This window comes from Cervus elaphus, chromosome 22, assembly GCF_910594005.1.
Source record: "Cervus elaphus chromosome 22, mCerEla1.1, whole genome shotgun sequence".
Classification (NCBI taxonomy): Eukaryota; Metazoa; Chordata; class Mammalia; order Artiodactyla; family Cervidae; genus Cervus; species Cervus elaphus.
Window position 1 is genome coordinate 12826574 of NC_057836.1, and position 16114 is coordinate 12842687.

Below are 16114 nucleotides of genomic sequence, written 5' to 3' on the forward strand. Positions count from 1 at the left end.
ACATGAGCTGGCCCTCCTGGTGGTCTCCATCCCTGTGGCCAGTTCCCACAATTTTTCCAGAGTTTGCCTTGAGGTTTCAGGGTCGTGGGAGCAGGAAGTGCTGAGGTGCTAGGGGCAGCCAGTGGGGTGAGGGTTCCTGGTTCTCCTGGGAAAGAAGCCACCAGACCTGCAGGGGGGATGGGAGGAGGGGTGAGGAAAGAGTTCCCATCCCTCCTCCCCATCTCCCGAGCCCAGCTCCCTCATCCTTTGGCCTCCCAGAGAGTGGAATTTTCCTGGTAGGACCAGTTCTGACTCCAAGCTGGGTCTTGGAGCTGATTTTGAACTGGACAGCCTTCTTGGGGAGTAAAGCAGTGCAAGTGTTAGTTGCTCACTCATGTCTGACCCTATGCAACTCCATGGACTGTAGCCCACCAGGCTCCCTTGCCCATGAGATTTCCCAGACAAGAATGCTGGAGTGGGTAGTCATTCTCTTCTCCAGGGGATCTTCTCCACCCAGGAATCAAACCCAGGTCTCCCATACTGCAGGCAGACTCTTTACCATCTGAGCTACTAGGGAAGCCCATGGTTCTTGACAAGGGGAGGGGTGAGGATAAGAAGGCAGCTTGCATTTCCAGGCCACTGGGCTCCAGCTGGGCCTCGCCTCCCCATGGGGGGAGTGCTCTCCTGACCCGTCCTGGTGCAGGGTCTCTCCCAAGGCCAGCAGTGTCAGCCTAGGCCCCTCCAAGCCAGGCTTCCCCCGGGATGGGCGCTCTTCTGGGTGCCTCCTGCACCTGGCCCGCCTGCCATGTCCTCCTTGGTGGCTCGCTCTGGGGTCAGAGGACATGGATTTGCTGGGAGGTGTGAGGAGCAGGTGAGCAGACCTGCTGTCAGGCAGCTTCCAGGTGGCCGGGGGCACGTGGAGCCCTAGAAGGAAGCAGCTTCAGGCGCATGCATGGAGGGACTGGGCAGTGGGGGGCCTGGAGACAGAGCAGGCATCCCCCAGAGCAGTCAGAGAGTGGTGGGCCACATGAGCAGACCTGGGTCGCCCCTCGAGGGGCCCTTCTCCCCACTCCCATCTCAACCCAGCCCTGAGTCTGCACCTCCTGCTCTAAACCACCCTCATTGGAACACCGTCCTTCTAGTTGGTGCCATGTTAATTACTGTGTGTCCAACATATGGTGCTTGGTGGGAACTCCGGAAAAGCAAGGGTCAGTCACCACATCTGTGGAAGCCAAGGCAGGGAGGGGGGCATCTGCCAGCCCTGCTGTAACAGAATCAAACTGTGATGACTTTATCTGCTCCATGCTGAGGTGTGAGAGGTCATCAACCCCAGAATCTGGAGCTAAAGGCCATGGGGTCCATCCTGTTATTATTCTAAATGGCAAACCTGAGTCCTCTTGGACTGGGGTGACGAGGAGGAGGTGGCCAGTGTGGGCACCTTTCCTCGCTGCTGGCTAGTCTTCTGGGGTCCTCCTGCAGAGACCCAGCCCTTAGCACTGCCCCCACCAAGCCCTCAGGCTTTAGGAGCCGCCCGACTGCACGCTCCCCACTCACTTCCTTTCCCAAGAGAATGGTGACCCTCTGTCCTGGGTTTTCTAGGAGAGGCCCATTTTATTGTTTCCTGAGTAACAGTGGTTTTTAAATGCACTTAAGATTTAGTAAGAATTTTCATATAAGTAAGCTTATGTGAAAGTGACTTTGTTAATCGCTCAGCCATGTCCAACTCCTTACGACCCTGTGGACTGTAGCCTGCCAGTTTCCTCTGTCATGGGATTCTCCAGGCATGAATACTGGAGAGGGTTGCCAAGCCTTCCTCCAGGGGATCGTCCCGACCTAAGGATCGAACCGGGTCTGCTGTATTCCAGGTTGATTCTCTACCATCTGAGCCACGAGGGATGCCCATAAAAGGGAAATACATGGCAGACTAGCCTGGTCTCCACCTTGTTCCATGCCTAGAGGTGGTCTCTGAGTGGCTCACCTGCCCTCAGACCCAACCTGGGCCTTGTTGAATATGTCTCCTCGGAGAGGCCTCAGCCCCTCGAGGCCATCAACTCTATCATACCACCATCTGCTGTGTGAAAACACTGGTCCATTTGTGTATTTTTATTACTATTTTAAATTGTTATTTATTTTTTTGGCCGTGGCACGTGGCATATGTGATCTTAGTTCCCCGACCAGGGATCAAACCTGTGCCCCCTGCAATGGAAGCATGGAATCTTAACCACTGGACCACCAGGGAAGTCCCCATTTGTGTATTTTCAATGACCCCACCCAACGTGAACCCCTGGAGAGCAGGCACTTTGCTCGGCCCATCACCACACATCCCTCACCCCTGGACCCACACCAGAAGCACATCAGGTACCAGGTGTTCTTAAGCCTGATGGATTTTCCCTCTTCTAGCACTAGCACCTGGCCCCTTGCTCTCAGCCAGAAACCTGTAACACCCGGGGCCACCCTGTCGGAAGCATCCAAAGTCAGGGCTGCTGAGTTTGTTTCCACATCTGAAGGGTCCCACAACAAGAGGCACTGGCCATAGAGCTCCATCCGTCCCCATGTCCAGTGGTTAAGTGGGTGACCCAGAGGGTCTGGGGCCCCTGTGGGTGTCTCCTCTACTACCGGAGGGCTGCCCATCTCCTAGACGACCTCAGAGGCCAGAAGACTTGGAGGATGGTGCCCCCTCCCAAGTCCCCACAGGGACAGCAGCATCCCATTTGGCTCTGGGCCCTCTCCCAGGCGTGGGCTGAGCTGGGTCCCCTCAGGGGTGCTCCCAAGGGACCAGTCCTCAGCTTCCTGGGTCAGAAAGTTCTCAGGATGGGACAGGTCAGAGCTGGCCCCAGGCTTCTCCTGGAATTTCCCGCTTCCTGGAAGGAGGGTGAGGGCCTGTTCCTTTGCACCTCCATAGGATAATGGGGCCCAGCCTGGGGTGCTGTCTGGATTTTTGGGTGCTTAGCACTCTGGTCACCAGGGGAGCCGGATACCCTCTTGGCAGGTGTCCCTGGACCAGCTATTCGGGCTAGTTGCTTCTCTCCCTCGGGCCTCAGCTTTGCTGGAAGGCTTCTCCTCTCTGCCCTCCTGGAGACATGGCTCTGGGCAAGCCCCTGCCTCATGGTGGTGGCAGGCAAGGGCCTTGCATGCGGTGTGACACTGGCCCCAGGCCCCCACGTCTCCCTCCAGCTGGGATTCCAGTCTTGCCTCCCACATCTCAGCAACTCAGGCCTGTGCAGGGCCTGGGCTTCCCTTCCAGCTCCAGCAGCCTGCCGTGGGCTCAGCAGAGGTTTGCTGCACTCTAGCCTGTGGCTCCGTCACTTTTCCTGACAGTTTTCTCCCCACCCTTTCACCTGGGCCTGTCCCCTCTCCACTTCAAGAGGGTTCACCTGGGGCTTGTCAACCCAGACCTTGCGATGAGAAAGTCAGGCTTCAGAGTTGACATCTGGAGAAAATCACCTGAGGCTGAGGACCAAACGTGGTCGGTGGGACCCTGACACCCAACATACCCCCAGCCTCTGTCGCAGAACACCAAGCAGGGCCTGTATCATGGAAACCAAGTCCAGAAAACCAAGCAGGGCCTCTATCGTGGACAACCAAGTCCTAGCCCCTGGACTCCCGCTCTGCTGGGGTGCACGCTGGCTGTCATGGTGCTTCTTCCCTGCAGAGCTGTCCTAGCCTCCACTGAAACCTGCTTTAAGTGGCTAGGCGTGTGTGGGTATTGGTGGGGGTCATTTCCTGTGTGTGTGTGTGTGTTGGTGGGGGTCATTCCGTGTGTGTGTGTGTTGGTAGGGGTCATTCCATGAGTCTGTGTGTGTTGGTGGGAGTCATTCCATGCGTGTGTGTGTGTGTTGGTGTGAGTCATTCCATGTGTATGTGTGTGTGTTGGCGGGGGTCATTCCATGTGTGTGTGTTGGTGGGGGTCATTCTGTGTGTGTGTGTTGGTAGGGATCATTCCCTGTGTGTGTTGGTGGGGGTCATTCTGTGTGTGTGTGTTGGTAGGGATCATTCCCTGTGTTGGTGGGGGTCATTCTGTGTGTGTGTGTGTGTGTGTTGGTGGGGGTCATTCCCTGGCCCTGCACCCGAAGCTCTGACCAAGTGCCTGCCCATCAGATAGTTCTTGATAGTGCCTTGACCCATTTTTTTTTTATTGATTTGTTTTTGCATTTTTGTTTTATTTTGGCTGCAGTGGGTCTTCCTTGCTGCATGCAGGCTTTTCCTTGTTGTGATGAGTGGGGCTCTTCTCTTGTTGCGGAGCATGGGCTCTAGGTCTTGCGGGCTTCTGTAGTTGCGGCACTCGGGCTCAGTCGCCCTGCAACATGTGGGATCTTCCCAGATCGCACTGGCAGGCAGATTTTTAACCTCTGGACCACCAGGGCTGTCTGCCCCATTTGTGCATGAAGGGCTCCCTGTGTCACAGGGGGTCACCCCCATGGCCAGAGGAGACCCAGCTGGTGCCCTCAGCCTCTGTGGTCTCACCAAGATCTGATTTGAGGTAGACGAAAGAAACAGAATCGACACCATTTGCTCAAGTGACATATTTCAATATAATCTCTAAAACTCTATGAATTGAACAGATAAAATACCTCTGGGCTATTTTGTTACAAAATATTTGCCATTTGGATTCGTCGCTGGGTGCAGCCACCTTGCTTTTCTTTCCCTTGAGAGGCTGCTCTCAACGGGTGAGGGGGCGTACGCGGCGACGGCAGGGGCGCAGCGAGGATGTATGTGCAGCAGAACACGGGGACAGACAGACGGGTGGTTGGCGGGGAAGCCACAGACAGACGGGCGGTTGGCGGGGAAGCCTACTGGCACATGGACGTCTGGCAGGCTGTGGGGGGCCGGGGCGGCGGGGTCAGGGCTGAGCACGTGGGCGGGTACCTGTGCACGCCAGCTCCAGCTCGGAGGTGGGCTGGCCCCGCAGGGTGGGGGAAGCTAGGTTCATCTCCTGATTCTGCAGGTGGGGACAAATGGGTGAAACCGGGAAGGGGCCGGGTCCCCAAAGTAAGGCCTGGAGCATGGACAGAGCTGGGCCACCTTGGGGTCAGTGTGCATCTGCCCAGGAGGCCGTGTCTTAGGGGCTTGAGCAGCATCCCACGGGCCCCTCGGTAGGGGCTGGGGGGCAGGAGACCAAGAGCACCTCCACTGGGCCCTCCCGGAGGGTGGGGGGCCCTGACGTGGCCACAGCTGTGCGGAGGGCCCGAGGCTTGTCCCAGTGGTCTGGGGGTCTGCTCTGGGGCCCGGCACAGAGGCGGGCCCCAAGCCTAGCCGTTTGGTCCGTCAGAGGAGGGAGGTTCAGAGGCTGGAAACCCTGCTCCCCCGACTCTGGGGAGGCCCTGCCGCCCCCTGTCCCAGGCCTGCGGGGGTTAAAGCCCCTCACAGCTCAGGGTGGGCTCCACATGCTGCTGACTCCAGCCTGGACTGCTTCCTGGGGCCGGCATTCCCAGGGCGCCACTGGGGCCCAGGGCAGCCACAGCAGTGACCGGGGGTTGGGGGGGAAGGGGCGGCGGTGGTGGAGGGGGCGCTAGGGGTGAAGCCCTACCTGGGGAAGGGCACTCAGACCCCTGAGCTTCGCATCCTCAGTGGAGAGGACCACGCATGCGCCCGCCCTGAGCCCCCTGCTGGTCCCGACCTGGAAAGGCTGGGTATCGGCAGAGTGGGAGGGGGCACTTGGTCAGCTGTGTGAGCAGATGACAAGGGTCCCCACGACCCCCACCCCGTAGACACATCCTTTTCCTTCTGAGCCCACACCCCTGCTCCCAGGCCTCAGGCACCGGGCGTGTGAACCTGACCCATGCACCCCACTGGTCAGCCGCTCCATTTGGAAAGGCTCTGATTGGAGCGACCCTGTTACAGAAAAGACACGGGAGAGGGGCCAGGACAACAAGGACTCGGTGGGGGGGCGGGGGGGCACAGACGGGCTCAGGCGGTAAATTGGTCACACGTTATGGACACGGGCTGACAAAGACAGAGCCAGAAATACACTCACTGGGTGACATCACAGTGATGCCTGTGCTCACACACGTACACACGAAACTAGGTCACCTGGGATCTCTGAGAGAGGGAGGAATCGTGCCTCCTCGTGGCCCTGGGCCTGCAGCTGGGGCATGGAGTGGGGCTGGGGAGAAGTGAATTCACTCTAGGTCCGGTGTTCAGCTGCCATCTCTTGGGATGTCTCAGACCCGGGCCCCGAGCGGCAGGACCCTTAACGGAGGACGGCAGCGCGCTGTCAGCTCAGGACCAGAGGAGGGGCCAGCCTGGCGGGGACAGACCATCCCTGGAAGGGCCGTGACTGGGCAGGCCGGCCAGCACACAGAGGGGTCGCACAGAGGCTGGCTCTGGCTCTGCCGGGCCCTGGGGAGACCAGCGAGCCCTGCGTGGCTCTCCTTCGTGGTTTTGAGGGTGTAGGGACGCTTGAAGCCACCCCTACTGGAGGCGGGCCTGCTGCCTTCTGGAGTGGGGGCGGGAGTTAAGAGGGCTAGTTGAGGGTGACGGCGGGGGGTGGGGAGATGGCAAGTCTCCAAGCATCTGCTTCTGCATGGGTACTTCTGCATCCATGGCTCTCGTGGAGGCCACGGAAGTCATTCCGGGGACGGGGGATGGGGAGGGGGTGCCTGACCTGGGTGGGTGGGAGTCATCGCTCTGCTGGTTGCGTCTGCCCCTGGGCAAACCCAGCCTCTCCCTGTTTCTGCTTCTGCATGGGCAGGACCCAGTTCTCCTGTGTGTGTGCGTGTCTATGCCCCGGGCGCACACTTGACATTCTTTGGGGCTAGAGAACAAGAAACTCTATAAAGGGTGCATTTTGTAGCTATGTGACCTCACGATTCCTTGGCTCTGTGGACCTGACTGAGAAAGAGCTGAGGGGTGCCCCTTCCCTTCCCCGTTTCCTGAAGTCTCAGCAGCCCCCGGGGCAGGCAGCACCCAAGCCCCAGAGGAAGCAGAAGCCGGCCCCCTGTCCCCAGGGCCAGAAGGGTCAACGTCCCCAGGGCACAGAGGAGCGGCCTCCTGAGATGGCTGGGCTGAGGGGCGGGGAGGGGCATCAAAGACTCCTACCCCTTTCCCCAGGCCTCCCCCTGACCTGGCGGCTCCAGGGATCCAGGGCCAACCGGCCCCCACGCAGTATGGCGCGCCCAATGCTGGGGCAGGAGCCAGACCACCTTCTGTGCTAGGCTCGGGTGCCAGCCCATAGCTGTCATACCTGTCCACCTGGCCTGAGGCCCAGGGCCCCGCAGACCCGGCCCAGGAAGCTGGTTAGGCCCTCAGCTCCTGTCGCCCTCAGTCCCTGGTCCAAGCGGCTGGAGGGGTGGTCGGGGTAGAAGAGGCCTAGCTGTGAAGGGCCCGGTGGGGCTGCAGGGAGCCAGGGAGGCCGGCAGATTGGAGGGGAGGGCTGCTCAACTGAGGAATGGAAGCTTGGGCCCAGCAAACCAGGTACCAGGGACGGGAGTCCTCTCTCCAAAATGACAGTGACGGGTGACCAGGAACGCGGCGTGCCGGGCGTGGGGAGCAGCGGGCGGAGGGGCAGTGGGGGCCCTGGCGTGGCCCCCTCCCTCTGCGGCAGCAGCGTGGGGGCGTGGGGGGCGTGTCTACACCAGGCTCCTGGAGCCGCTGGAGCAGCGACGTTGGTGCAGCAGGGAGCCGGGCGGGCAGAACTGGTGCGGGTGGTTGTAGGGGGGTGGGGGCGGGGGCAGCGGGGGCCGGTGGGCCACCTTGACCGGGGAGCCCGGACCGCCCAGGGGCGTGGAGCCGCAGGAGTCGGAGGAGGCTGGGGCATAGCAGGAGAGAGCCTGGCTCAGGAGGGGCTCCATGCGGGCCAGGCAGGGCTTGTCCAGAACAATGACCTTGACTATCTGCTGGCACTGCACCAGGGTCCCGGGGGGCGTGGGCGGCGGTGGCGGAGGCGGTGGGGGCTGCTCCCTCGAGGGGCTAGGCTGCAGGTCTGGCAACGGCGCTCCCCTCTCGGCCCCCGGCCCGGAGCTGTGCGGGGACACCTGAAGCCTGTTGTGAATTGACACCTAGTTTAGAAACAGCCAGAGAAGTATGAAATGTTACAAGACTAATTCCCAGCTGCTGGGACTGGCCTCCCTCCCGGGCCTCCCTCCCCTCCCACCCTCACCCCTTTCCCAGCTCTTGTGCCCATCAGGGGTTTGCAGGCCCCGCTCCCCATTTCTCCGCCACCTAGAGGGCACCCAGCTGCCAGGCAGAGGTGCCGGGCTCGGGCGGAGCCCAGAGACAGCTATGTTCTGCTCCAGCTGAGCCTCCTGGCTCCTGTCTGTGGGGTGGGTGGTTGGACCAATGGACTCAGGTTATGCAGTCTGACCTCACAGACCTTCTGGGCCGCCCTGGGCCACATGGGATCACCCACCAATCTCCTCACTGGCCTCAAGCTGGAAAAGCAGGAGTATCTCTACCGCCTCCCTGTCTCCCAGGGGTGTGTTGGGGACATGGGGACAGGGTCAGGAGGCAGGTGGCTTTCAGCCTTGCAAGCCCCTCCCCTCCTACCAGCTTTGTTAAAGCAAGGCCTCATCGTCACTGTGGAATCACAAAGGTGTCTAAACCCTGAAATTCCAGGCACCCCAAGGGGCGGTCTGGACATGCCCCATCCTCCCAGACTCCCCAGGGCCATGCCCACACATTCAAGAGAGAGTCCAGCCACAGTCAGGCCCTCAGCTGCCTTTCTGGCCCAACCTGGGTCCTGGAGAAATCTGTCCTGCTGCCAGAGGGGGGAACCCAGAAAGGACCCCCATTTTTCCCCCTGGGTTGGATTGTGAGGGGTGGCCCCTCCCTCCATGGGCACTGGGGACTAGCCTGTCCTCCTCTTGCTAGCAGGGATGGTGGAATAAATAACAGGATTCTGGAAGGAGGAGGGTTTAATTAATTCCTTGTCCCTCCAGCACTCCAGCCTGTAGATGAGACACACGCCTTTCTGGACTCTTGGACCTTTCCAGGGGTGGCTGAGACTCTTATCTCTGGGGTTGCTTCCGACAGTCCTGGGGGCATCACCCCTCAGGCTCATGATGGGGGACACCAAGGCTGCAAAGGAGGGGACCCTATAGCCAGGCTAAACCACGATGGCCCTGCCCTACACTATCTCAGAGCCCTAAGCCAGCAGGTCCTGACCCTATTCACTGGCAAAAGGTGCAATGTCAAGAACTCCCCCTTCCTGGGTCCGGGTGCTGCCCTGACAGGTCACTTGGCTCTCCAGTCCTGCTCCCTATCCCCCCACTCCAGCCCCGCTTCTTTGGTTTTCACAAGCCCCCACCTCCAGGGTCTGCAGGCCGTGGGCTCTACTCTCCATTCTCAACCTTTACCTTGGCAGTGTTTTCTAGGCCTGAGCTTCTTCCCCCTGCTACTCCCTGCCCTATTCCAACAAAGGAGTCCCCAAGCCCCTCAGTGCCCAGACAGCGCAGAGCAGGGCTGCATCTCCCTCCCTCTTGAGGAGTCCTCTGTGGTCCTCACTGGGACAGAAGGCTTCCTTCCATCCGCTGGGGGTGGGGGGGGGGGGCGGCTCTTTTCCCCACCTGCTTTGAGTTATTCTGAGTTATTCCCCACTCTATTCTGCTCTATTCTGAGTTATTCCCCGAGAGGAAGTGGCCTGAGACCATGGAGTCAAGCTTTCTGCTCACTGCCCGCAGACTTTACCGCAGCCCCTCTCGGGGCAAACGCCTGACGGCCCTGTTCAGACCCTTGAGTCCCGCTGTGGCCGCAGCTCTGGTCTCACCCTGCACCTCCTCCTCCGCTCCCTGTCCCTGATCCCCGTTCTGCTGTCTGCACCTCCCTCCGCCCCACCCAAGCTGGCCCATCCTTATCTTTAATAGTAAGTGAAAAGCAGGAAGTGACAGCAGAACATTCTGTCATTCTGACCCACCCCCTGCTGATGAAAGAAAGAAGAGAGAGAGGGGAAGGGATGGAACATGAGTAGCAAGCCTGACAGCTCAGACAAGCTGGAGAAGCGCCTGCCAGCAGGCGGCCAGGCAGTGACGGGGGTGGGCAGCGGAGGACGCGGGGAGCTTGGGGTCCAGCAGAGAGGTGGGAGGCAAGGCTACCCTTGGTGCAGGGGAGCGGAGGCTGGCAGGGCCCTGGGGCTAGCCTTGCAGATAGCCACGTGGCCCTCTGGACCAGGGGAGGAGGGGGCGAAGGGCCCCCAGACCATGGTCCTCCCTGGGCAGGGGCTCGAAGGCACGGGCAGGGCTGGTAACTTGCGGCGTTTATCTGCAAGGCTGGAGAACGGGCAGCTGCAGGAAGATGGGCAAGGGGGGTGGTGGTCGCAGAGGATGGAATACCCACCCTGGGGGCTTGCCAGCTGCTGGGGCAGGAAGCTCCTCCGTGTGAAGGTGCCTCCTCCAGACACAGGTGTGTGGGGGGTGGGGGGCCACGGGGAGAGTGAGGGTGTCCTGGGGCTTCCCCGAGCTTAGGCTGGGGGCAGGGCTCCTCCCTCAGAGCCCTAAGAGGGGGCTCCTCCAGCTTGGAGTGGGGGGGGTCTGTGTGAGCATGAGGGACCCTGGAGGCCTGGCAGAAATGAGTAAGGGGCTCACAGGGGTCCGAGGGGAGCCAGTGGGGAGGGCTGGGGTCCCCAGGCTTGCAGGGCAACTGCACGCCCCCTCCCAGGTGGCGCTCCAGGGCTGGCAGGGACCAGCTGCTACTGTCACTCCACCAGTCCCTTCCGGCCAACTTGGAGGGTCTTCAGACACAGCAGCGCCCACCCCACCCCTCCAAGGAGAAGCCCTAAGACAACCCCAGTCCCACCTCGCCTCACTTTCTCTGGCATATCCCACCCCATTGCCAGCTTTCCAGGTGGCTCAGCTGTGTTGGGCAGACACTGTACCCTCCCAGCCGCCCCCACTTTCCCCAGAGGCTTTGACTTGGGGACTGGACCTGAGGGTGATTCTCAGAGGGGCCAGGCTCCCTCCACAGAGGCTGGCAGGATGTGGGAGGGGGACACGGAGCATCAGGACCATAGCATGTGCGGGGCGGTGGGTTTAGGGGACCGTGGAGGGATGCAGTGGGGGTGCGGGGGGCTTCATCTGCATGTGTTAGTCTGGGAGCTCAGCCTGGGGGGCTCGGTGGGCTGGGCGTCCGGGGAACTGGAGGGGGCACTGTGGCTTAATTAGGCGCTGGAAGAGTGGCATTACCCATGCTAGCAGTAACTTTTAATTGTATCTCTTGAAATTGGTAATATGGTGAGTCGGGCTGGGGAGGCATTGATTAAAACCTGAGAAGAGAAACAACAGAGACAGTGAGAAGAGGGTGGGGCACGCAGACACACTCACCTGGGCGACCAGGCCTCCACTCACCTCCACCGCGCTCTCCGCCGCCTTCTCCCCCGCGGCCGCCGCCTCCCTTTTGGCTTTGAATGCAAACAGCACAGGGCTCACTCTCCACCGCCCTGTTCCTGCACAAAGCCCTGCCTCCCGCCAACCCCCCGCCCGCCCCGCCTACCCCCGCCCCATCCCACCCCACACCTCCCGACCTGGCATCCTTCTGGAGCCTCCAGGGGCCCCACAACTGTGGGCGGCAACGGACTTGATGCCTGAGCCCAGCTCTGCCACTGAGCAGCTCTGTGACCTTGGGCAAGATGCTACGCCTCTCTGGGCCCATTTTCTCCTTGCTGGGTATTGTCGAATCTCCTTTACCCTTATCAGAGCCCCGGACGGACTGTGCGGAGTGGCTGTGAGGAGGCCTTGGTTCTTGGCTCCCGGGGGCTCCTGAGTGTCTGTGGCACAGACTCCGTGAGGGAGAGGCCCCGTTCCTTTCTTGTTCCTGCTACTGAGCTGAGTGCTGAGGATTCAGTGAGCTGCACGCGCCCCAGGGCAGAGCCTGGCGCAGGTAAGAGCAGTCTGTGATGGCTACCAGGGATTTCTTTTTTTTAAACATTTTTTTTTTTGGCTGAGCCCCGAAGCATGTAGGTTCTTAGTTCCCTGACCCAGGGAACAGACCTGTGACCCCTGCATTGGAAGTGTGGACCACTGGACCTCCAGAGAATTCCTATCTATGAGGGTTTTCTTTTCTTTTCCATTACTTTTTATTGGAGTACAGCTTTACAGGCTGTGTGAGTTTCTGCAGCAAAGCGAATCGCCCACACGTAGACACGCTGCTGCTGCTCAGTCGCTCAGATGTGTCCAACTCTTTGTGATCCCATGGACTGTAGCCTGCCAGGCTCCTCTGTCCATGGGATTCTCCAGGCAAGAATACTGGAGTGGGTTGCCATTTCCTCCTCCAGGGGATCTTCCCAACCCAGGGATCAAACCTGCATCTCTTATGTCTCCTGTATCGGCAGGTGAATTTTTCACCACTGAGCCACCTGGAAAGCCCCATACATATACATACATCCCCTCTTTTTTTGGATTCCCTTCCCATTCAGGTCACAGCAGAGCCCTGAGTAGAGTTCCCTGGGCTGTACAGCAGGTTCTCATTAGTTATCTCTATTATACATAGTAGTGTATATATATATATATATATATTTATCAATCCCATTCTCCCAACTCATCCTTCCTGCCTTGGTATCCATACATTTGTTCCACATATCTACGTCTCTATTTCTGCTTTGCAAATGAGATCATCTATACCATTTTTTTTTTTAGATTTCATATATATGCATTAATATATATGAGGGCTTTCTGATGGGCCTGGCACACCCTGTGTACCCCCCGGGGACAGCTAGAGGACTTCTTCCAACTCAGTCACCCCTGACTCCCACCCCCACCCCCAGCAGTATCCTAGAGCCCTCTGCCGGGGCCCTCTGATTTCTCACACCTCTGGGAGGGCGCCCACTCCCTGCGATGCCCACCCCTCTGCTTTCTGTAACACAAGAGGAAGCCGGGCCAGTGTTTGGAACCGAGGACCCCGCTGGGGATGGAGCTAATGGACAAGGCTCTGGAGATGCACGTGGGTGGGCGGGAGGCCAGGGGCTGCAGCTACCCCGGGAGATGGGCTGTGCTGCAGAGAGTGGGGCGGGGTGTTCGGGAATCAGCCACAGCTGAGGTCTGACTCCAGGGTTTAAACAGCCGTGAAAACAGGCATGTGCTGTGACCTCAGACATAAAGGGGCCGCTGACAACAGAGCAGGTGGACAATCAGGAACTCATGGTGGCGGGTCGGACCCACACACAGAGGAGACATCACAGTGAGGGTCTCCGTGAGCAAAACCCATGCTTGGAAAACCAATCTCATCTCCCAGCTGGTGGGGCTGGTCCTGTGATGCTGTCCCAGCATCTCAGCACCATGGCTGTAACCAGGGGGGTTTGGGACCAGCATGGAGCCCACTGGAGGCTCAGCTCAAACTGACGTCCTGCTGGGAGCCTGGTTTCCCAGGGCTTGGCATGAGGCACACAGCAGGTGCTCAATAAGAGTTCATTACTGTAAGGATGAATGACTGAATTAATTCATTAGTAAAGAGTCCCGGATGGTTTGCTAGGGTTTGTTGGGCTGGGATTTAATTCTCATGCCACCTCTCCCTCTGATTCCTTTTTCTTTGGGGGCAGGTGGGACGGGAGTGGAGGCCAGTCTTCTCCCTGCAGGCTGGGGGAAGGGAGGGGGCTGGAGGTAGAAAAGTAGGAGGGGGGCCAAGGGAAGGGAGGAAGAAGTCTACAGAACATGGCCAAAGGTGGCAGAAAATCTGAAGCTGGCTGAATTCATATGGAGTGAATAATTCAACCTGGAGAAACCATTTGAGACACTGGGTTTGAGGATTCATGTGGGTTTCAGGAGGCTGACTCAGACCTAGGATGAGAGAATGCTGGTGGCCCCTTAGGAAAAGGTCTAGAGGGGGCAAACCAAGATTTCCAGACCCTTCTGGCCACCTTTCTTCTTTCCTGCTCCCCGTCGCAAACACCCCCACCCCGCACACCAGCAGTCTGCAGAGAGCGAGGGGCCCAGGGTCCCAACACCTCCAGGAGGACAGTGACCTTTGTCAGTGGACACATTTTTCTCTCACCTTCCACCCACTCCCACTGCTGAGGCCCCAGGAGGTTGGGCCATGGAAAGCAGCATCTCCCTCACCCAAATCCCCCAGGACCCCAAGGCTGGGGTGTGGGCGGGGCCTCCACACAGGTGGGGCCCCAGATCTGGAACTCACCTGTGGGCGATCCTTGCTTGGACTGCGGGTCCCCCTGGGCTCCCCCAGCCTTGAAGGAGAGAGTCTTTGTTCCTTGCTGCTTCTCCAGCTCCCCTGGGAAACGGAGAAGCTCATGAACAGAGGGAAACCCGGACCCCAGCACACAGAGGAGTGAGAGATGGGGGAGAGTGGGGGGAGAGGGGAGGGTCTCCTGAACACACGGCACCTACTTTCCCACTTCACGGCCTGTTTAGTGCCTGCTGAAGCCTCAGTTCCCCCTCCAGAGGCAGGGATGCCAGCCCCTGCTCTGACAGCCCGAGAGGAGGGGGACGAGGTTGACAAGAGGGGGGCGACCACCCGGGTCTGCATCTTGGCTCTGATGCTGCCTGGCTGTGTGGCTTCAGGAAGGTTACTTAACCTCTCTGTGCCTCTGTTATGGGGACAACAGTGTCTACTTCATAGGATCATTAAGAGGGTGGCAGGAGAAAAGATATCAAGGCACTCAGGCTTGTCAGGAGCTTAACACACATCAGCTCCTAGGACGACATGGAAGGCTCATATGGTGTAGCTAGCGCCTCACCAGCGCTGGAGCGTCCTGTCCGCCCACCGTGTCCACTGGTCGAGCTCCCCTGAGAAGGGGTTACCCAGCTGCTGAGGCTCCGGTGGATGTCTGCCTGTTTTGTTGCTCAGTCGCTCAGTGGTGTCCGACTCTTCGAGACCCCATGGACTGCAGCACACCAGGCTTCCCTGTCCTTCACCATCTCCCGGACTTTGCTCAGACTCACGTCCATTGAGTTGGTCTGCCTGCTACTCAGCTTTAATTCCTCTCTCTACACTAAAAGCCGATTCCTTCCTGTCGGTCCTCAGTGGTGCTGGAGAAAGGCCAGTTACCCTCCTTGGGGATTCGACAGCTGTTATTACATCCCTCTTCAGTTCCTCTTTTCCAGGAGACATCACTAAAGTTCCCTGTGTTAAAGCTACTCTCTTGGGTTCCATTTTCGGCCTCTCTAGGGGGCTTCCCAGTGGTGCCAGTGGTAAAGAATCCAGCTGCCAAGGAAGGAGGCGTGGGTTCAATCCCAGGGTCGGGATTTCCCCCAGAGAAGGGGATGGCAACCCACTCCGGTATTCTTGCCTGAAGAATCCCATGGACATGTTAGGGGAAGCACACTGATTGAAACCGCCCACCCTGGCCAGGCACCATAGTAACCATTTGCATGAGTTGTTTTATGGCAGGAGATCCTGATAAGGAATACGGAACTAATAGGCCACCACCAGCCGGAAGAGTTCAGGAAAGATCGGAAGAGTTCGGGAAAGATCGAGAGGAGACACTACCTGTCCGTCCACTTCCCAGAATCCCTCTTGCTAGCATCCATCTTGGCTGAGCGATGCGTGCGCCACCAGGAAAGACTCTGAATTAGAATGATTGGCCAAAGACCACCCGGAAACTAATCCCATCACCATAAAACCCAAGACTGCGAGCCAGGCAGCAGAGCAGTTCTCCTGGGTTCCCTTACCTACTGCTCTCCACCCGGGTGCCCTTTCCCAATAAAATCTCTTGCTTTGTCAGCATGTGTCTCCTCGGACAATTCATTTCCGAGTGTTAGACAAGAGCCCAGTTTCGGGCCCTGGAAGGGGTCCCCCTTCCTGCAACAGACAGAGGAGCCTGGCGGGCTGTAGTCCATGGAGTCGCGAAGAGTCAGACACAACTGAACACGCACGCACTCCAGCAACTAGTCGTCTGTAATCTGGGGACACCGGCTCGCAAACCCCAAACCAGAACCATTTGTGCCGACTGTCTGAACCACACCGTCAGTCGATACTCAATAATTTTACTGAACCGAGAGGTGCTCCTCTCTCCCCAGAGGGGCCGCCTTGGCTTCGGAGAAATCAGCAAGGAGCCCGAGGAACCCAGGTGCCAGTCTTGTTTTGTCACGGATCTTGTGAATTTGGGGCCCCTTCCTTAAGTTCTGTTAGACTCGGTTTCCTTATTTGCAAAATGAAGATACTACTACTCAGCTACTGGAAAGATGTGGCAGGAATTAAATCATTCGACAGGCGCAGCATTCAGCCCAGGGCCAGGCACGTAATAAGGGCTCGATAA

General features: G+C 58.8%; 1 protein-coding gene across 9 annotated transcripts in view; it reads right to left on the reverse strand.

The window, feature by feature from the left end:
* Window positions 1-4494: 4494 nt before the first annotated feature.
* Window positions 4495-16114, reverse strand: part of IQSEC3 (IQ motif and Sec7 domain ArfGEF 3) — an 88313-nt gene continuing 76693 nt past the window's right edge. Inside the window, exons 12-15 of one of the 9 annotated variants that reach the window (XM_043882383.1) lie at window positions 14035-14127; window positions 11256-11308; window positions 11094-11173; window positions 7826-7959 (exon numbers count right to left, since the gene is read on the reverse strand). In XM_043882383.1, coding sequence (XP_043738318.1) covers window positions 11099-11173; window positions 11256-11308; window positions 14035-14127 — 221 coding nt within the window. In that variant the 3' untranslated portion in view covers window positions 7826-7959; window positions 11094-11098. Of the gene's footprint in view, window positions 7977-11089; window positions 11174-11231; window positions 11309-14034; window positions 14128-16114 lie in introns of those variants that run through there. The other 8 variants (XM_043882382.1, XM_043882380.1, XM_043882378.1 and 5 more) reach the window with 8 other exon arrangements.